Here is a 27841-nt window from a genome sequence, read left to right as displayed (position 1 = left end):
AGCTTTCATTTGCTCTTGCCTAATAATCAAATCTGCCTGAGATATATTCAATAATTTTTGTGCCTGTTCTAACTCATCTTCATCAGTTATTTTGCCAGAGTCCATCAATGCTTGTGTTGTAACACATTTGAATTGTGCCTTTACCATACCACTAGACACAACACCCCCACATGCTACTGATAGACATACTTTAGAGGTTCAGACAACACTTGGATGGAAGGAGCTGCTAAAAATTCAAGAACACTAAGCTAGGCCATATTCCCTAAGTTACTCAGCTAAATAATTTACCATACAAAAACAACAATGTGGTCACTCTCCTACCAAAAGAATTCTAAAACCACCAGTATAAACCAGTGATATTTTTGTTCCAAGGCCTGGGCATCAATTTATTTATTACGATGTTGTTCCAAAAACCTGATTAGCACACTTATTAAATATAGAGTTCAAAACTTACCTAATCACTTACAGCCAGATACCTGAACTCCTGTAACAAAATTACAACTGAACACTCTTAAAGGCAACCAGTGATCCCTTAAACAACTTATCAATAACGTGAGGTTTCATATCTAAACATAAAATATACTGCAAATCTTTCCTCCTTGATTCATATCACTTATAGTTGGCTGCATTTATGAAAAAAAGCACCTTACCCCACAAAAATTGCTACAAAAGGTTTCCCAGCTGTTTATTGTAGTATCAGGTGTGCTTAATACATATCAAAAGTCTACCACAATCTGACCATGCAAAAGGTCTGATTTCCAAGATGGCTACTATAATAGCCCCTAAATCCTTAAAATAATGTCCGTTACTCTTCATTATTCAAACTAGATAAGTAATGCTGGTACCTAACGCCTTATTTGGGGGATCTGAAAGCCAAATTAGCATATCTGCATTATACTGAAGTGATTATATACTCACAAAGTCCAAGATGGAGGACCAGTATGGCTGCCATACTATGAAAATCTCCATTATTCAATCTAATTTATTTTATACTAGTACATTTAGTACCTAAACAGATATTACTGTTCTAACTGTCCCATTCATCCAGGTATTACTGTGATAAATGTCCCCTTTATTCAGGAATTACTGTGCTGACTGTCTTTTTATCCACATATTACTGTGGTGATTGTCCCATTTACCCAGATATTACTGTGGTGATTGTCCCATTCATCCAGGTATTTACTGCTCTGATAGTCCCTTTTATCCAGGTATTACTTTACTGACTGTCCCATTTATTCAGGCATTACTGTACTGACTGTCCATTCTATCCAAGTATTACTGTACTGACTGCCCCATTTATCCAGGTATTACTGCTGTGACTGTCCTGTTATCCAGGTATTACTGTGATGACTGTCCCTTTTATCCAGGTATTACTATACTGACTGTCTCATTTATCCAGGTATTACTGTACTGACTGTCCCTTTTATCCAGGTATTACTGTGGTGACTGCCCCATTTATCCAGATATTGCTATGCTGACTGACCCATTTATCCAGGTATTACTGTGCTGACTGTCCCTTTCATCCAGGTATTACTGTATTGACTGTCCCATTTAGCCAGGCATTACTGTGCTGACTGTCCCATTTATCCAATTATTACTGTACTGACCGTCCCAGTTATACAGGTATTACTGCTGTGACTGTCCCAGTTATCCAGGTATTACTGCTGTGACTGTCCCTTTTATCCAGTTATTACTGTACTGACTGTCCCATTTATCCAGGTATTACTGTACCGACTGTCACTTTTACCCAGGTATTACTGTGGTGACTGCCCCATTTATCCAGATGTTACTATGCTGACTGACTCATTTATCCAGGTATTACTGTACTGACTGTCCTTTTTTATTCAGGTATTACTGTTCGGACTGTCCCACGTATCCAGATATTACTGTGGTGACTGTCCCTTTCTCCAGGTATTACTGTGGTGACTGTCCCTTTCACCCAGGTATTACTGTGGTGACTGTCCCTTTTATTCAGGTGTTTCTGTGCTGACTGTCCCTTTTATCCAGGTATTACTGTGGTGACTGCCCCCTTTATCCAGATATTACAGTGGTTTCTGTTCTGTTTTTCCAGGTATTACTGTACTGTCTGTCCCTTTATCCAAGTATTACTGTGGTGACTGTCCATTTTATCCAGATGGCATTACTGTGGTGATTGCCCCATTTATCCAGGTATTATTGTGCTGTCTGTCCCTTCTATCCAGTTATTACTATGCTGACTGTCCCTTTTATCCACTTATTATTGTGGTGACTGTCCATTTTATCCAGGTATTAATGTGGTGACTGGCCATTTTATCCAGACATTACTGTGGTAACTGTTCCCCAAGTATTACTGTGCTGACTGTCCCTTTTACCCATGAATTACTGTGCTAACCGTCCCTTTTACCTAAGTATTACTGTGGTGAGTGTCCATGTTATCTAGATATTACTTTGGTGACTATCCAATTTATCCCCCCCCCCTGCTAAACCCAAACACACCCCCTGCTAAACCTAAGCAAACCCCATGCTAAATCTAAACACATCTCCACTAAACCTAAACACACACCTCAACTAAACCAAAGCAGACTGCCACTAAACCTAAGCATAAACCTTGATACAGAGTTATTAATCACAGGAAAGAATAGCATTTTCAATAATATATTTCTGTTGTATCGAGTACATGAAGTGATGTATGATAAACCTGTAGAGTTTATTTACCTCATAAGTTACAAAGGGAAGGGGGAAGGGGGATGAGGGAAGGGGAAGTGGAGGGGGATACAGGCTTGAAACCTACCATATTATCTAAGTTGGGTCAAATGATGGCCACATGCCAAATTTTATCTAGATTGATCAAGTGGTTTGGATTTCTAAAACATACAAATATAAAAAAATTCACATATATATAAATATTTATATATATATATCTATATTATATATATATATATATATATATATATATATATATATATATATATATATATATATATATACATGTAGATATATGTATATCACTAATCCTTCAATTATCTAGATCTCCATTATCTGGAACTCGATATTATCCAACACACTTGTCCCTGGGACCAAGGCCCCAAAGATATTATATTTATAAATGTCAAAAGAAATGAAAACCTGCTCTCAGATGGTTGGCAATGCTGCACAGCCTCAGGAAAATGCTGGTAACATTGCTTATACTAATGAATAGACTGAGAAAAGGTTTTGGGGGTGGGGGGTCTGGAGAAGTTTCCAAGGTGGGGTATAGGCTCTATGACATGGTGCCTTAGGAAAGGAGGGAAAGTGAGACTTTGTAGAGGAGCTCACTTAGAGAAGGGGTTGTTTTGGAAGGTGGGTGGAGTTTGGGAGCAGTTTCCCTGGCTGGGAGGGGGTGGGGATGCAGTGTTGTATGGCTGAAGAGGGCTAGGTAGTTGTCTGACATGCTAGAGCTTGTTTTGTTTTTGTGTTATTATGCTTATGATTTAATTGTGTGGTAGGGTATCTGCATAGGTACTCACTCTTTCACTGGCGTCATGAACTTGTTGAAACTTGTTTTGTTTTGTGTTGTTACATATATGATTTTTCCACATTTTATTAAAGGATATGTACACTACTGTACTATAACTGGTAATGAAATACATCAAGCAGAAAGAAAAAGAAGAGATACAGTATGTATGTATTTATATATATATATATATATATATATATATATATATATATATATATATATATATATATATATATATATATATATATATATATATATATTTCTACAAGATTATGCAGACAGCATGATTGCATCTGTATAACTCATACAAAGTCAGCCCACTCACCTCAAATTAGAATAAAACGAATAATCAAAGAGAACAGAGAGCTGTTTGTCAGGTTAACCAGACACGCCCCCAGATTTGGAATTTCCCCTAGTCCTTGTCTAAAGCAACCCCCCCTCAGCTCTTAATCCCCCTTTTACGGGAAACAGTGATTCTCGTTCTCTCTTCTTTCTCAAATGATTTTGGCATTGGGATTAGTGGATTAACAGCCACCAGCATAACCAGAGGACACCAATAGCAAGGAGAATGTTGGGGGGCAGACAGATCCCACCTTCCAAGGATTGGCACCAAATTAAGGTGTGATGCCACATGGGGACTGCATGGGCCTACCTCCCATCACGCATCTGTAACCGTGGGAACCGCATGGCTTCAACTCCTATCATGCATCTGTGACCTGTGGATCAGAGACTATAAAAGGGAGCTGCTGACCAGCACCCATGAGAGAATGACTTGAGATTCAGATGATGAGAGGCAACAAAGCCTCACTCCTTCACCTCTTTACCTCTTGACCTAGTGTCTGCCAATCACAGTTTTGCTTCCCCCCACCTCCCAAGTGCCATTGTCAGTCATCAATAGCCCAAGGAGACGTCCTTGAGGATAAGGTAATGTGAGACGTGGAGATTGCAGGTCACCTTTCCTTCTTCTATTACTAATTTTCATCATACCTTCCTTTCCATACCTAGAGTGATATAGCGACCTGTTTGTTGATTATAATTTTTTGCATTGATTAAGAGTTATCATTGTGTTTTGTGAATATTTATGAGAGGAATCCCCTGCCTTCAGCAAAACCCTCCTCAGTGTCAAAATCCATTCATCAGGTAATCTCTTGACTGTATCATTGCAGATCAAACCTGATGCTGTGAACCAACTCAACCCTGATTGTATGCTCCCATCACGCCTGCTAAGATGGGCATGCTCTTGTAGAATCTTCCTGCATCGAGTGCCAAGAAGGCCACCTCATCCATAGACGTAATTCACGTATTCCGTCAGTCTCCCCACAGTATTGCAGGCTCACATTCTGCTCGTGTGTTGTCCCCCTTTTTTTGTAATTGTTATCAAGTATTTTCTCAAGTATCAACCATTGCTGTAATGTATCAGGACCCTAGTGGCCCTCCACAACCTTGAACTAATTGTCAATACATTCTTGTCATTATTTGGAGATATACTCTTATGATGTACTCTTATAATTACTTGTATAATTGATTGATTGAATGATATTGCTATGTGTGGAAGCATGGTTGAATATGACCTCCCCACCCCCTGTGCCAGTAAACTCAAGGCCCCGCATTCACATCTAGCATCTGGAGACCTTGCCAGGATATATCTTGTGCATTGCATAACATTGCAAAAGATTGCATTGGCAATGTCTAATTAGTATTTCCTAGAGGAATATTGCAAGATTGAGAAGAACCTGATTTTCTTGTGAAGAGCCATCATGCACATACAATCAGACAGAAAGGTACATAGCGTAAGTATTTCATTTCATGTCATACCATTGATAGAAACATTCATGAAAGGGAAATTATACTAACCAGAGTAAATTGCATGCGACCGAAAGTGTGTGAAGTTCTATCTGCCACCAGGCAGAGAGTTGCCATTCACACATGAGTTTGCTGCTATTGCTTGTTAGCGAATTGCATGTATTAAGTGATAGGACTTAGCTAGGCAGTGCAGTGAAGTGTTAACAGAAGGGAAAGTGTGACTGATTCTCTCATAAGTGTTTCAGACAATTTGGAGTCTGAATAGATAGGAATACCAAATCTGGCAACCACAGTTAGGAACAACAGGACGTCTAGACTTGAATATACTCTGAGTAACCAGTTAAGGAGTTAGGGATACACTCGGTCTTGCTAATATCGAATTCCCCATTTCATTCACATGAGTAGAAATTTCGCGTTGAAGGTTGCTGAATTGATTTCGCATATGTGCACCGCACTGAGGTAGCGAGAGTCGTTTTCTTGAAATTAGTATGAGACTCTGGGCATCTCAGAAGGCGGATACAGGTTGAGACAGAAGAGCTGCACATGCTCTGAATGAGGTGAGCATGCGCAGAAGCCCATTCTGCTGAGAGATTGAACAAAAAGTGTCGTATTGTTCGCTAAAGTTCCAAAACTCCCCGCACAAGACTTGGAAATTCCGTTACACTCTCCTACCAAAATGATCATTCACTCATTTCATTCATCTCATTCATTCATCATATAGGTCATATTTTACTTGTATGACAAAGAGGCAAAACTGAAGTTAAAACCCCCAACCATGAGTAAGCCACACCCAATAATAATTTATGTGTCTCTCATTACTAAAACTCCATTGAGAATTACCCCCTATTATTTTGATTGATTATTGATCGATGAATACGCTCATGATGAGCTGCCTTGATTGATTGATGAACTTGCTCATGATGAGGCCCCCCTTTGACTGACTGATGAACATGCTCATGACGAGCCCCCTTGATTGATTGATGAACATGCTCATGATGGGACCCTCTGGATTGAACCTTGATTGAACACACTCATGATGAGCTATTTTAATTAGCACAACAGCAGTGAGTTCTGTAGTAGCCCCCCGACAAGGGTTACCCCTCTCACACTGAGTGCCAGTATTGATTAAATGAGAGTTCTATGGAACACTCCCCACGCCACACAAGGCACCTCGAAGGGCCATATATTTTGATTGATTGATGGTTGATTGAACCTATAACTTCTGCACTATAGCTGGTACCATCTGTGTGCACGTTATCCTCGTTCACTGCAAGAATCTTGAGTTCTCTGGAACACACACCCTGAGTGCCATTTGAAGAAGTGCCAGCTCCCATGACAGTTCCTGCACTGTCTGACTCCGAAGCAACATGCCCCTCAAAGAACACAAGAGTGCAGGGCTCAAGAGAACGGAACTCCTCCAGTGGGCAGATTGAGCTTCAGTGTGAGGTAAAACAGGTTTGTGGAGGTGGACGGATTGAGCTTCAGTGTGAAGCAGAATTATGCACCACTGTTATGGTAATAATGATTTGAAACAAAGGTGCCACTACTTCTATATGCTATAAATTCACTAATGGAAACTTTTATACAGACGTGAGAGTTAGGCCAGTATCAGTAATGCTTGTGACTTCAAGGGGAAAGGTACTGCATCTCTCTCTCTCACATGAGTCCTTTTGTAAATTTGCTTGTAAATATACAAAGGGTTGTTGTCTTTTGTTTTTGTCTTTTACGATAGTAGATCAGTTGTAAATGTAATTTTACAAAGAAAATTGGAAAGAAATATTGGAAAAAGCATGTAAAAGTAAAAAAAAAGTTACTGAATCTTCCTTCTCGTAAACTTACATGAATATTTTACGACAAATATGCAAAAAAATGTTTACTGCTTTCATTTCTTATCTGTTTTGATATTGTGTGAGCAGTAATAATAATTTTACAAAATCCAAAAATTTTATTTATTAGAAAAAACATAAAAGTTGGTAAAATTTACGATTGTCTTGTAAATGAGGCCCCACAAGGGGTTGTAAATAGTCATTTTCAACTCGTGGAAGGTAGGGAGAATTTTTTAGAATTTTTTTATTTATATACTGTGAATGTACGTGTCATTCTCTTTCCATTGATGTGATTTTTTTTTTATTTTGCCGACCTCAAAGTTTTCCAGTTCTAGGGTGCTGCACATTGATAAATTATGCCGTCCCTTAAGGGTTAAGCTCCTGAAGGAAGAAGAAAGACATGCGAGAGAGGAAGAACGATGACATGAGCTAGCCCTCAAGGAGAAGGAACCCGAGATCAAGCAAGCGAGACAAGTTGCTGCCGACGCCCAAGTTAGCACTCCCTCGGCTAGTCCAAGCCCCTCCACGAGATCTCATTCCTCCCTACCTCTCATCCATCCATTGATCCTGATGTGGGATGAGGATGAGTGCTAAACACTTGGACAGCAAAGCCTTGCTGCCTTGCAATCTTTAGACAGTTGGCACAAGGGTGACCAACTCATTCCTCAGGTGTGAGTAATCCTTCCCCGCTTCTCCCTCAGTCAAGACTGGCGCCCCCTGGGTACCAGGAGGATGTGCAGTCCCTACCAGTGCTACCTGAGTACGATGTACAGTGGCCCCCTTAATCGGTTCCCGATCCAATTCCAGTGCCCGGCCCTGCCTCAGTGCCAGTACCAAGGCCCCAATCAGATCTCCCTCCCGGAGATGCCAAATTCCTGCCAGTGCCACTTGCATGCACCAAGCAGTGACAAGCTCCGTCCGTCCTGACTGACGAGCACAAGAAACCTCTGATGGTGCCTGACTCTGACTTAGTGCCAGTGCCAGAGCACAACCCCGATCTCCATTCAAGGGATCCAACTCAGGACCCCCTCTCTTCTCCCGGCCTGGCACCGCCACCAGTGTCAGTAAGAGAGACAATTCCTCTCGACCACAGCGGAAGTTCACCTAAAGGTACAGCCTTGCAACCCGTGCCTGAGCTGGCCATTGATACCTACGAGCCTCTCACGCTGCCCCCGACCGTCTCCTCTCTGCCTCAGTCCGTCGCCAACGCAATTGCGAGTCAGGATTCTGCCATCTCTCACTTGGCCGATGAACTACAAGAGTTGCGACGAATCATGGTAGAACTAGCGCTGAAAACTCCTGCGTCAGCTGTAGCAGCAGCTGGCCCAGGTGGCACTCCATGCTGCCCTCCAGTCTCGGGCCCTCCGCTTCCCCGCCGAGGACAACTGTCCAAGTAGGAAGGGTTCGCAGCAGAATTATCACGGGCGTGGGAATTTCCAGGTAGTTTACAAAGGGCTCTAGAGCTCCCCTGGCGCCTGTGCCACCATTTCATCTTTCGAAGGTCTTGGCACCTCTAATCCAGAAGAGGATGTCAAGGCCCTCTACTATCTTCTTCTGTTCCTCTGGAACTTCTATCCCTTATCCTGATCTATTAATCTTTTCTTAAATTATCACCATAAGAGGCAATTAAATACGGGATACCATTCCCCTCAAAATGCATAAATCATTGAGAATAACAGAGTGGGAAGTGGCACGCCCTTGTGCCCCTACCTTGGCACAGGGCATGCGTGTCAGCTCTTCCTGAAGGAGTCGCGCTCTTTGGGTTCCCTTTTCCAGCCCTGGGGCTGAGAGATAGTCCGGGCCATAATTTATTGGTGAAGGATGATAAATTCCCGCATAACACAATAAATACCTCACTCTATTACCCTTGGCTTTTCTGCCAACATCATTTACTCTTTTATTTATTTGTTTATTTTTCTGTTTTAATGAATTGCGAGTTATAGACTCCTGCCCTTGTGATTTTAAATGCCCCCTTCGTAAAATCCGAGAGGCATGTCCCGCCTTCAGTATGTGGTCACGCTTTCAATCGTAACATCCTGTTCATTTTCCTTTTGTTATTTTTTTTTCTCCTTTCTACTAAGAACTCTGTTTTGTCCCCAGACCCCTCGTCTTTTGTCTGCTTATCCCGTCATAACATTGAGCGAGTATCTATTTATAGCCTGTACTCGAGTTATGGGCAGTGGACGCATAAAATTAGCGTGGTTTAAAGTTAGCGAATTAAAACTCGCCAATACTCTCGCTCGCCCACCACTGTTAAAATCCTGTGTAAGGGTCAGCCATCAACCGTCGAGTTGGCGAATTACGTATCGTCATTACAATATCATGTAAAGGGGATGTCATTTACAAAAATAAAAGCTGTGTTATCATTTACACTGCCTCTTCAAGGCATATACTAACCGCATGCCTTGTTTATTTAGAATTAAGGAACTTATATGTAAATTAATTCTTAAATTTTGCCTCCTGCCTCAAAATTATCTTGTCCTCGTAATCTTAAAGTAATGTATACCGTAAATTTGAAGAAATTAATGGGCCATGTTAAAGTGGTTTAATATTAATGTGGTGGAAGTATTTTCCATTTTGAGTGGGGATAGAGTAAAGTAAAAGCTTTTCCATTTCTTGTTGGGAGAAGAGTAAAGTAAACCAGCTGTGCCGACTTCTTGGATATCAACATACAAGCCCGAATGAAGGCTCGTATGTTATCTTCCGTGGGGAGCTATTAAAAATTACAAGAAGTTGCTGTACAATGCGCCTCCCCACACCTAATTTACCCTTTGTTTATTGAGAACCGCATGGCCGATCGTATTTGACCTAGAAATCAGAGCACGGTTATCAACATTTCGATCTGTCCTTCTTTTTACCTGGAACAGATATTGAGATGACACGGATAAAGAGGGGCAAGGAGAGGAAACTAAATGCCACTCCCTTAAGAAGCTTAGCCCAACTAAGCTGCTTAAAACAGCCTTTCTAAAGGCAGATTAAGCTGCTGAATTGTCTTACCTTCGCAGGACCGGGGAAGAGGCAACGGAATCGCTGACCACCTGGCGAATGACGCATCACGGGCACAAAGTGGCCGGAGCCCTTAAAAGGAAGAGACAGCAGTAGCAGCAGTTAGTCTTGTGAGGAGTCGTAGGGGACAGCCATACACGCGGGCGAGCGGTACATTTGCTGAGACCTTCGTTCTCCCCCCGCCCAACTCCAGTCATCCTCGAGGGACAGCGTGCATCGTTGTTGATCTCCCCTCGTCATTCTTCGCCAGAAACCTGCTTCCCCTAAGGTAAAGTGCGAGTAAAGACTTTTCAGTCACGCCTGTTTACCCTTTAGAAAGTTTGGAGTACCAGTATTTCACTTCTGTCTTTGTGCCAGTTTATCCAGTGCCATATCCAATGTCCTGTGTTCAAGTGTAAAGTGGTCATTCATTCTTCGAGTCCTTGGCACCCTCAGTGCAGACTCGAGACTTATTCTGTGTTAAATTGTTCCTTTACTGGCGTGTAATGTGTAAATCTCTCTTGGAGAGGGACCTACTCTCAGTGGACTCATCTTGGACTGTGCCTTGCCTTTAGTCAAGATTCCAGTAGAAGGATCTTCAGGCATTGCAAGCCCTTTATCAATTTACTTATCCATTTTCCCTTCAAATGCTTTCTTTTGTAAATATAATTCTGTAATTTATTCCTAGTGTTTACATAACATTTCCTTATGAAGTAGAGCTTTCAGCTCCTAAATTTCCCCTTTTTCTTATTTTTTTACGATTTCCCTTTACGCAAGTCAGAACTCCAAGGCCAATTAAATAAAGTTTCCGTTGCCGGCCTGTAAAAATACCATAAACCCAGGGAAATACGTATATATATATATATATATATATATATATATATATATATATATATATATATATATATATATGTATATATATATATATATATATATATATATATATATATATATATATATATATATATATATATATATATATATATATATATATATATATATATATATATATATATATATATATATATATATATATATATATATATATATATATATATATATATATATATATATATATATATATATATATATATATATATATATATATATATATATATATATATATATATATATATATATATATATATATATATATATATATATATGCTCCTGAGACAAATTTTTTTTCTTTATATAGATTTCGTTGAATTCTCTGGCTTTTTAGAATGTTGATCAACTTCTTATTAGTTTGACAATATTTTCTGAAACTTCTAAGTTCTCCCTAATTTAGTTGAGGGACACAAAAACGAAGATTAGATCCAGAATTTAAATCAAGAACTAGAGAAAACATGGAAAATGTAACAAAGTGTTAACCTTCGTTTTTGTGTCCATGAACTAAATCTGTTAGAGCGCAGAAGATTCGGAAAATATTGTCATGCTAATAGGAAGCTGATCAACAATGAAAATGCCATAAATTCAACGAAATCTACGTATATATATATATATATATATATATATATATATATATATATATATATATATATATATATATACATATATATATATATATATATATATATATATATATATATATATATATATATATATATATATATATATATTATATATATAAACAGTAAACTTATTTTTATATCTTTTCAGTCTACTAAGTAAAGGATGACAGTCGAAAGGCCTCGCAGCACTCCAGTGTTTCTCTCTCCTTCGTGGATTTTGTCTTTATTTATATATTCATCACGTTCCATATTTTCGTGATTCAGTTATACACTCACGCACATATACATATATATACATAAAATATAGTATAGTGTAAAATATTTATATATTTATATATATATATATATATATATATATATATATATATATATATATATATGTGTGTGTGTGTGTGTGTGTGTGTGTGTATAAAACACGTATGCTGATGGACAATTAAGATTTGCTCTTGTACATATTTATTTCCCGACGTTTCGTAATTTTCATATATAATTACATCTTCGAGGGCTCTAAAATAGATAAAAACAGCACATAATTAGCATAAAACTCAAACATGAAAATTTTTTACACTTAAAATTATACATTAAAAAAAACCAAGATATACTGTATTAAAATTCACAAACTATTGGACCAACCTTCCACCAGAGTAAAAGAAACGGAAGTGGAAGGAAACTGAAAAATAAGAAAAGAAGAAAAAACACCTCAAGACAAGAAAAGGGGATTGGCTGTTGCCTGCGTGTTTATTGGGGGAACCAGTTGTTTGATCAGTAAGGACTCTAAAATGGGTCATTCCTGTCCTGGGTGTTGGGTGTTTGTCCGATGATTTTAAAATCTTTATTTTCAATGTATGTTTTACAGATTTTAGCGTGAGCTCTTATACTGGAATGTTCCGGGTTTGTGATTTTACTGCCTGTCCGGAAACTGACCCCTCTATGACAGTCGATGCGCACCTTCAGGAGCCTCCGTGTGGATCCCACATAAATCCCCGAGTTACACCTGGAGCAAGTATATTTGTATACCACACAAGAAGACATGAAAGGGCACAGACGATCCTTGAACTTGAACAGAGAGCGGATGGTTAAGAGATTTTTCGGAATCAGGTTAACTTTTATCGCAGGAAAATGATCTTGCGTTACCTGAGTGAATTTTTTTAAAAAGAACTGTCACAGACATAGGTGAAGCTGGGATTGAATTCCAGTTTTGGTACAGTAGGATATTTTACTGGCGGGGAGAAGGAATTGTTACTAATTTTCGGCAAGTTTTATTGACATAATTAGCAGGAAAACAGTTGTTTTTAAAATAGTTTGCCAAGAATATATATTCCTTGTGAAACATGTCCCAGTTAGTAGTAAGCCATAAAGCTCTGTGGAATAATGTATAAACAGATAAGATTTGCCGAAAATTACTAAACAATTCCTTCTCCCCGCCAGTAAAATATCCTACTGTACCAAAACTGGAATTTAATCCCAGCTTCACCTATGTCTGTGATAGTTCTTTTAAAAAAAATTCACTCAGGTAATACAAGATCATTTTCCTGCTATAAAAGTTAACCTGATTCCGAAAAATCTCTTAACCATCCGCTCTCTGTTCAAGTTCAAGGATCGTCTGTGCCCTTCCATGTCCTCTTGTGTGGTATACAAATATACTTGCCCCAGGTGTAACTCGGGGATTTATGTGGGATCCACACGGAGGCTCCTGAAGGTGCGCATCGACTGTCATAGAGGGGTCAGTTTCCGGACAGGCAGTAGAATCACAAACCCGGAACATTCCAGTATAAGAGCTCACGCTAAAATCTGTAAAACATACATTGAAAATAAAGATTTTAAAATCATCGGACAAACACCCAACACCCAGGACAGGAATGACCCATTTTAGAGTCCTTACTGATCAAACAACTGGTTCCCCCAATAAACACGCAGGCAACAGCCAATCCCCTTTTCTTGTCTTGAGGTGTTTTTTCTTCTTTTCTTATTTTTCAGTTTCCTTCCACTTCCGTTTCTTTTACTCTGGTGGAAGGTTGGTCCAATAGTTTGTGAATTTTAATACAGTATATCTTGGTTTTTTTAATGTATAATTTTAAGTGTAAATATTTTCATGTTTGAGTTTTATGCTAATTATGTGCTGTTTTTATCTATTTTAGAGCCCTTGAAGATGCAGTTATATATGAAAATTATGAAACGTCGGGAAATAAATATACACAAAAAGAGCAAATCTTAGTTGTCCATCAGCATACGTGTCGTATATAACGGCTATGCCACTGCACACGAAATATATATATATATATATATATATATATATATATATATATATATATATATATATATATATATATATATATATATATATATATATATATATATATATATATATATATATATATATATATATATATATGTATATGTATATATATATATATATATATATATATATATATATATATATATATATATATATATATATATATATATATATATATATATATATATATTATAATGAACCGAACAGTCAGTTCAGCAGGTTCTTAAATAAAAAAATACGGGACTGGAATGACTGGCAGAAATTAAGGCAGACAAAGGAGGAAGGAGCTGAACAAAACGATAAAGTGACCTTAAACTAATTTATTATAATAAGGTATTTACATATTTACAAGTGAGTCAGGTTTGGTTCAAAACAAATCAAATTACTCAATATTACCATCAATGAAATATGATTACCAGCAGCAAAGTTAACTACCATAATGAGTCCATTAAAAATATAAATACATCAAATTTAAAACAAGAGTCAGTTCTCAAATCAAAATAAATACTGATGTAGCCAAACCAAAGTTACTCTATGAAAGACAATAATGTTACATTATTGTCTTTCATAGAGTAAAACAGTAATCATTATAAGTGAACAACACCTTGGCTACATTACAAAATATAAACAAAACAGACAGCATAAACAACATGATCAAACAGCATCAAACACAGTACAAAAATAGCATAAATAATTTAGCAACACATGATCATGAATAATAAAGCAGCATAAATAATACCAATACAACAGTATAAATACCAAAACAACAGTATAAATAATACCAGGGTTGTAACCTCGTGCAGCACAAAAACACAACAGACAATCTACACAGATGTCGAGACCAAACAAAGGTCGAAGAGGATGAACACCCTTGAACAATGCCATATACAATCATCGAAAACAACCGCCCCATGACGGCCAACAGGAACATCTCCAAAAAAGACAGATGATTGGCAGAGTCAAGGCAACAGCAAGACTGCTGTCAAACAGGAACAACACTGCTCCACTGATGAACACGGTTCAGCCATCAACGTCATCCTCCAAATGCAGAGGGCCATAGGTAGCGAAAACCTGCAGTTCCAAAATACTCAAAGAAGCTGCTATGCTGTCGAGAACCTGACTAGCTGCTATTCCAAGCCTGATTGACCATCTCGAAGACACCGAGACAGACGTCAAATCCTACAGAGTGCAAAGAAAACAAAAAAGTAAGGAGGCAACAACCCGCCAAGGGAACAATCGGCAAACGATTGTCCCATCAAAAGTACTAAACCTCACAATATATATATATATATATATATATATATATATATATATATATATATATATATATATATATATATATATATATATATATATATATATATATATACATACAGTATATGTGCATAAATTATAATATAGTATAAAATGTTTATATAATTGTATATATATATATATATATATATATATATATATATATATATATATATATATATATATATATATATACATATATACATACACACACACACACATATATATATATATATATATATATATATATATATATATATATATATATATATATATATATATATATATATATATGTGTGTGTGTGTGTGTGTGTGTGTGTGTGTATGTTTTGTGTGTGTATGTGTTTGTGTGTGCATAAATTATAATATATATAAAATATATATATAATATATATATATATATATATATATATATATATACATATATATATATATATATATATATATATATATATATATATATATATATATATATGTGTGTGTGTGTGTGTGTGTGTGTGTGTGTGTGTGTGTGTGTGTGTACTGTGTGTTCGTAAAATATATACTATAAAATGTTTATATCTGTACATATACAAACATATGTATGTGTGTGTGTATGTATATATATATATATATATATATATATATATATATATATATATATATATATATATATATATATATATATATATATATATATATATATATATATATATATATATATGTGTGTGTGTGTGTGTGTGTGTGTGTGTGTGTGTGTGTGTGTGTGTGTGTGTGCTCTGCATCAGTATCTGTATGAGTGAGTATATAACCATGTCTGAGTATTCATGTACGGAAGACTCCTGGATCTCCCTTTGAAAAGCCTTTCAGCTCCCTTATAAAACAGTCCCTTGAATGAAAACTCTCCAGACTCCACAAAACCTTCATGTCCATAGTGGACTACACAGTGAACTGTTGTTCTTATGTTTCATGAATTTTTTTTTTATAATTTCTAAGCTTGTGAAAACCTCAGAAAAATGTGATAGTGTCATTTTCAAGTACTGACAAACTGGGCCTACTGATCCTAACAAAGTTCTTATCGAACAAAAGATGCTTAGGCAGAGAGTTACAACCTATTGCTGCAGAAATTTCCGCGGGAGAGGTTAAATCTCATCAGCTCTTTAAAAGAATTTCTTTTTTGTTTATTTGAGATCATCTCACAGTTGAGTAGAATGATGTCTTGTTCAAATAAATGAAGAAGATTTCGCTGCATGTTGTTCTAAGGTTTGTTTTTTTATATTTTGTTTGCATGGGTAGAGGATGAGTTGAGGATGGATAGTGCGTGCTTGTCCATCCAGGGTTTTGCATGTGTTTCGGTGGTGGGGTTTCTGCTCAGAAGACTGGTAGAACTTACCAGCTCGCAGGTTGCCATCTCAACGTATCATTCAGGAAAAGTGTCTTTTCCTTAGAGTAGGTATTACGCAAACAGGGAGGGTGTGACTTACAACTTAATGACTAGGTAGAGTTGTTCCTCAAGATGATGGCTGATCATTTCTATTTTCATCAGTAAATGGTCAATGACAGTCATTTTATATGTCCTCTAAGAATAAAATTCTACTTATGAGTCCTTTACTGATCTAATCTTCCAGAGACCGCTCATTCACTTAGGATCAGAAAATATTTCAGTGTTCCCAACACCCATAGAATCTGTTGTCTACGAATTAAAAAGTCTCTTTATGGTTTCAAAGTTCTAGAATTTGCAAACTTTTCTATGATTTACTGAACATGGTCCACAATGCAAATTGGTAAAATGCACAGAGTAGAGTATAAGGCACTTACAAATCCCCTTATGTATAAGTTCTTTATTCCAGGGAGAGTAATTGCTATTGCTGTTCACTCGGCGCGACTGGCCTTCACATAGACTGCTATGCGCAGCTCTCTCTAATTTACTTTCTAAAGCGCACTGAAGATGGAAAATTCTGTTTCACTTGTCTCCTTGATAATAATTAGATTCCAATTCCAAAAATCTTTCCGACTACTCCAGTAAAATTTCCAGTCCGTCTTATCTCACCTGTTCTGTGATTCTCTTCTACATATTTTCTACAAGTTTTGAATTTATTCTTATTTCTGTGAACAGCATCATTGACAAAACCTGAGTCAGCTACCGAGTCTAGCAGTTCTTCCGTTAAAACTTCAGCAGAAGATACAATTGCCACAGAAGCCACATCATCTCTGAAAACAATATCTACTGCAGAACCTACAACTTCAGTGGAAATAACAATCATAACAACAGCTACAACTACAGTGGAACTGACAACTGTAACAGCAACTGCAACTGCAGTGGAGACCATAACTGCAACAGAAACCAATATTTCATCCTCAATGGGAACATCAGAGAATCAGTCTTCAACTTTGACGCACACGAGTTCGCCTCCTGCTAACGCGACTTCAATTGTCACCAGATTGTACTGTGGTAAGAGAACATCTTGCTTATTTTCAGATTGATGGGATGGCCATGGAAGCCCATTGGGACCCGTTTTTGCAAATATTTTTATGTGTCATCTAGAGGAGCAATGGTTGGACAATTGCCCTTTGGCTTACCACCCATTATTTTACAGTCGGTATGTGGATGATACCTTTCTCCTGTTCAGGAACAGAGAACAGGCCGAGGCGTTCTTGGAAGTTGCTAACTCGGCCTCCACCCCAATAAAAGATTTACAATAGAGTATGAGAATAATAAGCAACTCCCCTTCCTGGACAATATGGTATCACGTGATGCTATTAGCTTCCATACCACTGTTTTTAGAAAAAAGACCTTTACAACTTAGGTAAGAATTTTTATAGCTTCTGTAGTTTCAATTTCAAGTTAAACTCCTTAAACACGCTCCTCCATTGGGCTTGTTCCCTAAACTCGAACTGGTCTATCACAAAGAAATTTCATTTTATATAATTATTTCTCTGAGAATTATTTTCCTCCCAGACTGTTTTATAAACAGCTAAATAAGTTTCTTAATGATAAAATCATGCGAAAAGTTAGGTCTCCAACAGTCCCGAAAATGCCCTTTTATTCGAGTCTTCCGTTTATTCATGATGATTCTCTCTTTACCGGAATTAATTCATTAATACGACAGCATTGTCCTGCTAATGCTGTCTCTATAAAAAGTCACCTCATACCCACTAATCCTCTTACCATAGGATCCCTTTTTAAATGCAAGGATAGATTGGACCCCGTGATGACATCGAATACGGTGTATTCATTTTCTTGCCCCGATGTGGTCAGGGAAATATGTCGGAGCCTAACGGAGGTTACTAAATTCGCATCAATTGTCACAGCGGCGTCAGCTATCGTACTGAAGCCCAGTTCTGTAATCGGAATTTTCTAATATTCGAAAGCATGCGAAAAAATGCAAAATAAATATTGAATATAATTATTTCAACATTCTGTCGAGGGCTCGTACTCCTCAGCACCTGCCAATCCTCGAGTCTCCCAGTATAAAATCGGTAGTCTCCATCCCTCCTTTCCTTTTAGTATGAGTTTACTCGTTTCCCCGCGTCACTCGTATATTTCCTTCCGTTTGGATGGTCATACCTTTCTCCTCGCATTTTAAACTGAATATTTTGTAATTGTTTTTAGCATATTTTTTTTTTAGTCAGAGTCATGCATGATGTTTCAATGTACAGTATATGTATATTTATTTACAGCTTTGATAATGAGGCTAGGCCTTGAAACGTGAAGCTAGGAAGGTATGAAAAGGCCTGAGATGTCTTCCATAAGTTCCATGTGGTTATATCCTTCTGTAAATATATATATATATATATATATATATATATATATATATATATATATATATATATATATATATATATATATATATTTCTCAGGTTGAAGAGGTAAACGCATATATGTCTTATACAAGATCAAGTTTATTATGCCAACGTTTCACATCGCATCCTCAAGTCTGGAAAATTACAGACTATAAATACTTAAAACGTCACTTATGCAATGGGAAAAAGTCTTTAAAAATATTAAACATTTACAAATACAAAAATTAAAACAAGAACTTGAAAGGAACACCTACCAAGGCAAGAGCTAAAAAGTGACTAAAAAGACGGAGAAAATAAACATAGAAAAGAAACCTATAACGAACGTGGAGAGTAAACAAACAGGCAATTATGCTATAAATAGTTGTGTGGACGACGATTGGGTGTTTAGTGTTGGCACACTAGTTTTTATAAGAAGCGACTCTAACACCACCAACTCATCGTCCTTACGGGCAGATCCAATAATTTTAAAATCATTTATATCCAAGCAGATTCACAAATCTTAGAATGGTTCCGAACATTGGATAGTTCGGGATTGGACAATGTGCAACCCGTCCTGAAGCTGACACCTTGGTGGGAGCAGAAACGGACCTTGAGAAGCCTCCTAGTACATCCAACGTAGGTCCCCAGACTACATCTGGGACAGGTATATATTTATAAATAATGTTGGGTGTCAAGGAAGGGCTCAGTCTGTCCTTCACTCTGAAAAAAGGAGGTATATTTAGAGGATTTCGTGGGATCAACTTCAGATTTACAGCTGGCAATTCATGATGAATTAAATTCATACATTTCTTTTTAAAACTTTTGTCATGAAAGAAAGGGAACTTAGCATAAATACATAATTTGGGAACGGTATACATGGGAATAGGTTGTTTTATTTTTGCGGTTAGGAGCTTATTATGTGCTTGATGGAAATAGTGGGATGGAAAACAATTGTTGGGGAAAAAATTAGCGAAGAACTCTACATCTTTATGAAAGGCTGGCCAGCTGGAAATCAGAAAATACGACCTGTGGAGGAGGGTGGAGAGAGAATTCAGCTTAAAATTGAAATTACATCAGCTATAAAAATTGGTGCCCAACCCTGTAAAAGTATTTTTCCTATGAATGCTGGTTTGAAACCCATTATTTTCCCTGGTGATGCGTAAATATAGAAATGATAAGGAAACCAGGTGCCATCAATCTGTTGCCATCCCCAGTGTCCTGGACTGGGCAAAACTGGATGACATACTAAAGACTGGCACCAAATGTGCCCTGCTTGAAAGGCAGCTCTCTTGCAATGCTCTCTAAGAGCAGCCCTTGTAGGGGGAATGCAATTATAAGCTCTTTGCTTTCTTGCAAAGAGATCAAGTCTAGCCTCATTTACATTTTTATGTGAACTGCTTCTGTCGTACATTAGCACCACAGACTCTTCAATAATTTGCAGGTCTTCATCTTCTACAGCTGCTGGTGTTGAACTTAGTTTGGTGAAGGTGGGTGTGGGACGCTGAAACACAGTCCAGGTTTGCCATGCAGACTTCTTCGCCTTTCCATGAAAGGCAGACACTGTGTCACACCCGCAAAATGCATGGAAAAAGTGAAGGGCTGAGGCTTTTGGTCTCATGGCTGCTGCAATTTCATGGATAGGTATCCACCTCATGTCTTTTCCTCTACCAAATTTAATCCATAGTTTGTCCAAACCAGTTTTTTCTATGCTAGATACTGCTATGATGACAACGTCAGTGCCTGTACTACATATGATTGCACTTGAGATATCTTCATGCTTTGCAGCCTATGCAGCATGTAAAAGGACTCTAGTATCTGCCTCTTCGTGAGGGCAGCCTTGTAGGCCAGCAGTGTCTTGTTCAGCTTTGCTACAAAGTGCAGCATCCCTCTAGTGACAATTATGCATGATGTATCATCTGCTTGAGATGAAATGATTGTGTCTGCCAAATATGCAAATAGTTCAGTTTTGCTGTGATCATTCCTGAGGAAGCTGGCTCAATTGCCAGGAGTTTTTGCTGTGCTAATTACTCTCTGGCGAACTCCTTGCCTCTTTTTTGTCTTGTCTGTGCTTTCATACTGTCTGTCCTGTACACATCAAATACAATGTGTGTTTGCTTGTACTTCTGTATGTGCTTCTGAATCTTGGACAGGACTTCTTTAGCATAAGACTCAAATGTAGACCCCTTGGTTGATCTCAGAGCATTTGTAAGAGCTGCACCATCCATTATGATAACATCAGCAGTAGGCTCTTTGTCAGGGATGTCTGATGTATGCTGTTCTAGTAGAGGCAGCAGCTGTGACTTGGTGCCCTGATGCATCTGTCCATTCTGTGCCAGTGATGGTGGGCAATTTTGATTTTCATGTTGAAAGAATTCATTTAAATCACTTTGTCTGTTCTGGCATGATATGAAGAGGCGTGAGAATAGATTACAATCATCCTTTATGGTTTGCAGTGACTGTTTGCCCTTGGATTCTGTAGTAGACATCTTGCGACTGAACAATAGAATTTTGTTCTTGTGTACTGGTTCATAGAATTTGCTGGGTGTCTTGGGCCTCTCAGTAAAGTTTGTGAATTGTGTCTGTCCAAGGCACTTCATAGATCTCAAGGATTCACTAATTTTGCTGTCCATAATTTCATGACTGTCTAGCACAATCAGATCCACTGAATCTTCCTCAAAAGGGTTGCCCAGTTCTTTGATTACTTTTGCCAGATTTTCAGCCATTTCAAGATACCTTTTCTGCAGTTTCAGTTTCATCATGATGCTTACCCTCAGATTTTAGATCAGCATCACTTCTAGTCTCAAATTCAACGATCAGGCAGCTTACTTCAGGACCAGCCACTGTCCACCTTCTGAGAGCATCATCTTCAAATAGGCCAACCACTCCCCCATCTCCTTTCACATGAGCATTATTCTGCTCGTGTGCTTGGTCTATAGCCATTGAGGAAAAAGACCGCGTGGTTTTGTGGACAGTGAAATTTCCCTTTGTGAATTCATCAAATGTGTCATTTTGGAGAGCCTCCATGTCCCTCAAATGAATTGAAAGCCACCTGGCATAATGTACATGGTCCAGGGCAAAGAAGAAAGGAATGAGTTCCTGCAGCACATCTTTGTACAATTGGAAATTAGACTCTCGGTATGACCTGATGAAAACAAACACTAGAAGTTCTAGCTGAAGCACAAGATTCCAAAGGTAGAATTGGGGACACTCTGATTCTCGTTTTCTGTTCCAGCTTTCACAGCTTAGCTCAATTTCTTCTTCTGCTTCCTGGATATATGCCATACAGGCAGCTTTATGCAGCTGATATAAACTGCAAGCTGTCACCTGGTGGGCTATACATGTCTTCTCCAAATGTGAAGCAGATATAAATGAGTCTGTTGTTCCAGGAGTGGCTATTTCTGCTTCTGCAAGAGCACCAGTCCAACCAATGTCTTTCAAGAGATCACCCAGAATTTTGAATGCTGCCATTTCTATATGCAGCCCTCCAAACATGATAACCATATCACCATACTGCAATAGTAGGGGAAAAGGTGCCATTTGGCGTCCTGGCGTCCTGAACATTTGGCGTCCTCAAGAAAGGGTGTCATTTGGCGTCCTCAATTAATATTATTATTATTTATTTTATTTTTATATTTTTGAAGAAGAAAATAACATGCAATTTTATTTTTATATTTTTGCTGAAGAAAATAACATGCATATATAAAATAAATTATGTATTAAATAGGGGAAAAGGTGCCAAGGCCCCCGAACTGATATGAGAGAGACCCACTGCGTGACTCATCAACTGCCGCATGACTGATGAGTTGAATCAATATAAACTATCTGTTATTAATCCCACTTTATCGATAAGAGTCTGATTAGGAGGAGGAGACACCTTGCCGAACTGATTTGAACTGATATTAGAGAGACCCACTGAGTGACTCAACAACAGCTGTGTGACTGATAAGAGCTGAACCATTATAAACTAACTGTTATTAATCCCACTCTATCGATAAGAGTCTGATTAGGTATCTGCTACTGATATGATTTAGACCCACTGTGTGACTCATGAACAGGTGTATCACTGATAAGAGTTGAAGCGTTATAAACTATCTGTTATTAATCCCACTCTATCGATAAGAGTCTGATTAGGTATCTATCTGTTATCAATCCCACTTTATTGATAAGAGTCTGATTAGGAGTGACGTCCCGCTATATAATGTATGAGTTTGGCGAGACGGACATCAGTTCACAGAACGCTTAGCTATACTCCACAACATCCCGCCAACAGAGATGGGTAATTCCAGCAGCTCCAGCAGTGGTGATGACAGCTCGAGCAGTAGCGAACAGCCAATGCCATGGGATTTATTAATACCATCAGTGGCAAAGACATTGCGTAGGAGGAAGAGTAGCGCTAATGGTGGAAGAAGAAGAAGTGAGAGAGGTCAGAAAGGATCGAACCCGAGACTCATTCCTGCAGGGAAGAACACTACTCTCAGCTCTGGTAATAATAATAATAATAATAATAATAATAATAATAATAATAATAATAATAATAATAATTAATAATAATTTTTCATATATGATGCAACACCAGTCTATGTGAATATTGCAACTCTTTTTACATATAAAACTTTCCATTTTATAATTAAAAATTCACCACAGCCATTCATATTTTGCAGCCTCTCCTAACACCCACACTACTCTGCTGAGCGAAGCAAGGGTAACCTCTGTAGGAGAGAACGCAGCTACTCCTGCATCTGGTAAGAATAATTCATTTTGACCAGTCTCCATAAAATAAAACATTGTCACCTTTTACATATAAAACATTCTTTTGATACTTTTAAAATTCACTGCAGCCACCCCTATTTCGCAACCTCCTCCACCTCCACTTCGAATGCCTTTGTCGCACCTCCACCGCCGACCGTCGCACCTCCACAGAGTGAAGTAAATGCAATGGAAACATCTGCAGCGAATGCTGGAAGACATTGTTGGGTAGGTGGTGCCAAACAGCGAGTGTCTCAGCAGCAGGAAGCACCGTTGCTTGACAGGGAAGGAGAGGTGGGCAACCGGATTGTGAGTGCCATCACATACTCGACTGCGGTGGGAACGCAAATCGATGTGACAACGGCACTCAGACTTAACCGAATGCAACTCGCCGAGGAGGTTATACGCGCTCTCAACAACCTGAATGTAAATAGCGCCATGCTATACTTGTGCATTGTCATCGGCAGAGAGAGAATGACGGGTGCCAGTGCCACTCGTGAAACTGGTACTTTTTACATTAATAACCTACCAGTGTTAACATTGGTGGACACTGCGCTCGATGTGATAGACAAGGCTATTGAATATGTGGCGAGCAATCTGGAAGATAGACTAAACTTGAGTGAAGGTTCAGGTTGGCGCATCACATCATTGCGCAGTGTACAGGTCAAGATCTCCCGGTGAGAATTGGTGAACATGGCCAATTTTCGAGAGTATCCTGCAGGGGTTAGGGGCGGTGGACAAATCGTTAACATCAATTCGGGGTACATCTGTGTCATTACAGCGTTAGAAGCGTACAGCATACTCGAGGGAAATGATGATCCTAACTGCAACCTCACCCGAGATGTGAAAAGACAAATAAACTTGAAACGCTTCACCATTAAACACACGCCCGACATACCTGTGAACAGTGATACCTTCAAAACGTTAGAGAAGGATAACAACCTTAATATTTATGTATATAAAATGAGTGAAGTGGTCATGGGAAAGGGACAGAAAAAACACTGGACAGTGCATCTCGCCAGAAAGGGGGCCAATAAATCGTGTTCCTGGCTGGTTCCTCTACTGTTGATCACTGATGACCATGTCGCCCTCATCAAGGATTTGCCAACCTTTGTAGATACTTTCCACTGTTTGAAATCAGGTAGGCGTGACCATGCAGCGGGTGTGTGTTACAATTGCCTCACTCTCTTCAAAACTCCAGCCATTCGCGACGCTCACACCCAAAGATGTACAACCCGAACCACCATTCCATACCCTGAACCTGGCCAGTTTAAACAGTTCACCAAAGTGAAAGCGCTGAATAAAAGCTCACACATCGCCTTCTTAGATTTTGAGGCGTACAACAGACAGCCGGAAGAAGAAGATGAAAACCCGAGAATCGTTTTGAAGTAGAAAGCGTACGCCTATTGCTACGTCATCGTCGATGGCAGAAGGGGCGAATACTGCGTACACAGAGCAGGTGTAGGTGAACAGTGTGTCGACGATTTTCTCGATAAAATTGCGAGAGACTGGGCCAGGTTATGTGAGAGGAAATTAAATGCGAAACAAGTTGAAAGATCCCTGCCCGTTTTAGTGCATAATTGAAAGAAGCATCCTCCAAACACAACTTTGAAATTTTGGAACGCGATGGGGGTGCATTTTATGCACTGAAAACGGGTAACATCCGATTGATGGATAGTTTGAACATAATAAGAGGATCGCTATCCAGTCTTGCTTCGAGCCATATTAAACAGAAGGGGTCACTGGAAATCACACATCGGATGTTATCCAAACATCCTGACGAGTGCACAGAACTGGTTTTAAGTACGGGTAAACAGTATTACCCCTATGATTATGTCACAGGTTTCAATGTGTTGAAAAAAACGGGTGTCCCTCTTAAAGTGCATTTCAATTCCTCACTGATGGGGGAAAGCATACCCGACGAAGGATACGAGCACGTCTGCAAAGTGTGGAAGGCTGCAAGGTGTACTAATCTGCTTGATTATACCATTTTATATTTGGTTATGGATGTGGGATTATTGTGCAATGTTTACTCAGCTTGGAGGAATGCCGCTTACGTGCAATTTGGATTAGACCTGATCTATTATTTAACCTCTACCTCTCTCTCTCTAGATGCATTTCTTCACTCTTCACGAACGTACCTCCCCCTAATTTCTGACGGGGAAACTTACCAGTTGATTTCCAACAACATTAGAGGTGGTTTCTGCAGTCTAGTCCAAAGACATTGCCATAGCCAACAATCCCGAGTTAAATCCTAATTTTAAAACGGGTGACAAACAATCATATATATTATATGTTGATTTCACTAGTCTTTATCCCACAGTCATGAGCAGATATAAAATGCCTCTGGATGAAGTAATAGAGCTCTCCCCCACCGAACTTGAGAGTTTTATCACCAGCGATATCACGAGCATCAATTCACAGGGGGAATACAGTTACTTCATCCTCCTCGATACCAAGAAGGTTAGAGACAATGTCGCCCTCCAGACTGATGACTTCCCTCTGGCCCTGCACCATATGAACGTGACTTTCCAACACCTCTCCCCATACACTAAAAGTCTATTGGAAAAATTCAATGTGAAGCTGCCTAAGAAGAATGTCAAACTGGTGGGTACACATTTGCCAATGTGCAACCATCTGATCTGTCTTCCTCTTTTACAAACGCTGATAAGACTAGGGTTGGAAGTGGAGAGGATAAGGAAACGTTACAAGTTCAAGCAGGAATATTATTTGAGGGAATACATCACTGAGAATGCAGAGAGGAGAGCAAAAGAAACGGACCCTGACAAGAGGAACACCATCAAAATCGCTGCTTAGAAATGTGTCTAAGCATACATACAAATCTTTTGAGAGGTTGGAGGAATATCGGTACATTGTGAATCACTGCAAGGAGACTGTCAAAGCTGAATCCCCAATCTATATCAGATTCAGCATACTGGCTCTGGCAAAGGACATGATGTACAAGTTCTGCTACGATGTTCTTCAAAAACTGTATGGTGGGAGAGTTAAGCTTCTGTACACTGACACCGACAGTTTGATTTTCTCCCTGGAAATGGGCGATCTCACACGCAAATTGAAGGATGTGCTCAAACCCCATTTGGATTTGAGTAACTTCCCTAAAACTCACACAGCGTATGACAGTTCGCGCCAGGGAAAACTCGGACTTGTGTAAGTCGAAACAGGAGCTGAACTCATCAGAGAATTCATCGGTGTTAAACCTAAAGTGTATTCTTATGAAACACAAAACAGTTGGTGCAATACTTTAAAGGGGATTCAAAGTTGCAGGCAAAAAACCATTAGTCATAGTCTATACTTGGATGTAATAAAAAATAATGAGATTACGCACACTACAGTGCACAATTTGCAGATGATGCGGGGAACAACGTGTCACACCCTGCAGAGAAAGGTAGCTCTATGTTCTTTAGAGGACAAGAGATATTACCTCACTCCATTTAAATCTTTCGCTTACGGACATCCACAGATTGCAGCGAGCGAGTTAGAGGAAGCCATTAGCGAAGATGATGACACATTACCTCAAGCACCATCGCCGCCCTTCCCTCCACCTATGCCAAGTACATCCAGAATTCCCGATGTACAACCCTTTACTCTGGTGCTTCAGTACCCCCGGATAAAAGATTGTTCTAAAAGACAGAGAGTGGACAGCAAATTGGTGGATGAGCAACAGCAGCAGCAGCAGCAACAGCGGCAGCAGCAGCAGCTGTTGCAACCTGCATGGGCTAAGCTGATGCCCTTCCCACCTGCCAAGAAAAGACGGCTGAGCTTTAATAGACGCATGTGAGAAGAATGTACAGTTTTTCAATTAATGTAAATATGTACCATAGTAAGAGTATACACGACTCACTCAGCCTAAATGCCTTGTTTGTATATACACACACATATATATATATATATATATATATATATATATATATATATATATATATATATATATATATATATATATATATATATATATATATGTAATTTTCAAATAATGTAAATATGTTTTATAGTCAGAGTATTAGCATCACTCACTCTGTGAATAAAAAAACAAATGCTCGCTTGTATATGACCATCACCAGCTAAAAAATATACACATGTATATGCCCTGTAATATATACATATGTCAATAAAAAACGTT

At 38.6% G+C, this 27841-nt stretch overlaps 1 protein-coding gene across 1 annotated transcript in view; it reads left to right on the top strand.

The window, feature by feature from the left end:
- Positions 1-27841, top strand: part of LOC136833481 (proclotting enzyme-like) — a 162728-nt gene that overhangs the window by 72805 nt on the left and 62082 nt on the right. The window contains exon 4 of the mRNA XM_067095697.1: positions 17288-17623. Coding sequence (XP_066951798.1) covers positions 17288-17623 — 336 coding nt within the window. The remainder of the gene's footprint in view (positions 1-17287; positions 17624-27841) is intronic.

The sequence above is a fragment of the Macrobrachium rosenbergii genome, chromosome 51, assembly GCF_040412425.1.
Source record: "Macrobrachium rosenbergii isolate ZJJX-2024 chromosome 51, ASM4041242v1, whole genome shotgun sequence".
NCBI lineage: Eukaryota > Metazoa > Arthropoda > Malacostraca > Decapoda > Palaemonidae > Macrobrachium > Macrobrachium rosenbergii.
This window is presented reverse-complemented; position numbering and strand designations above follow the sequence as displayed.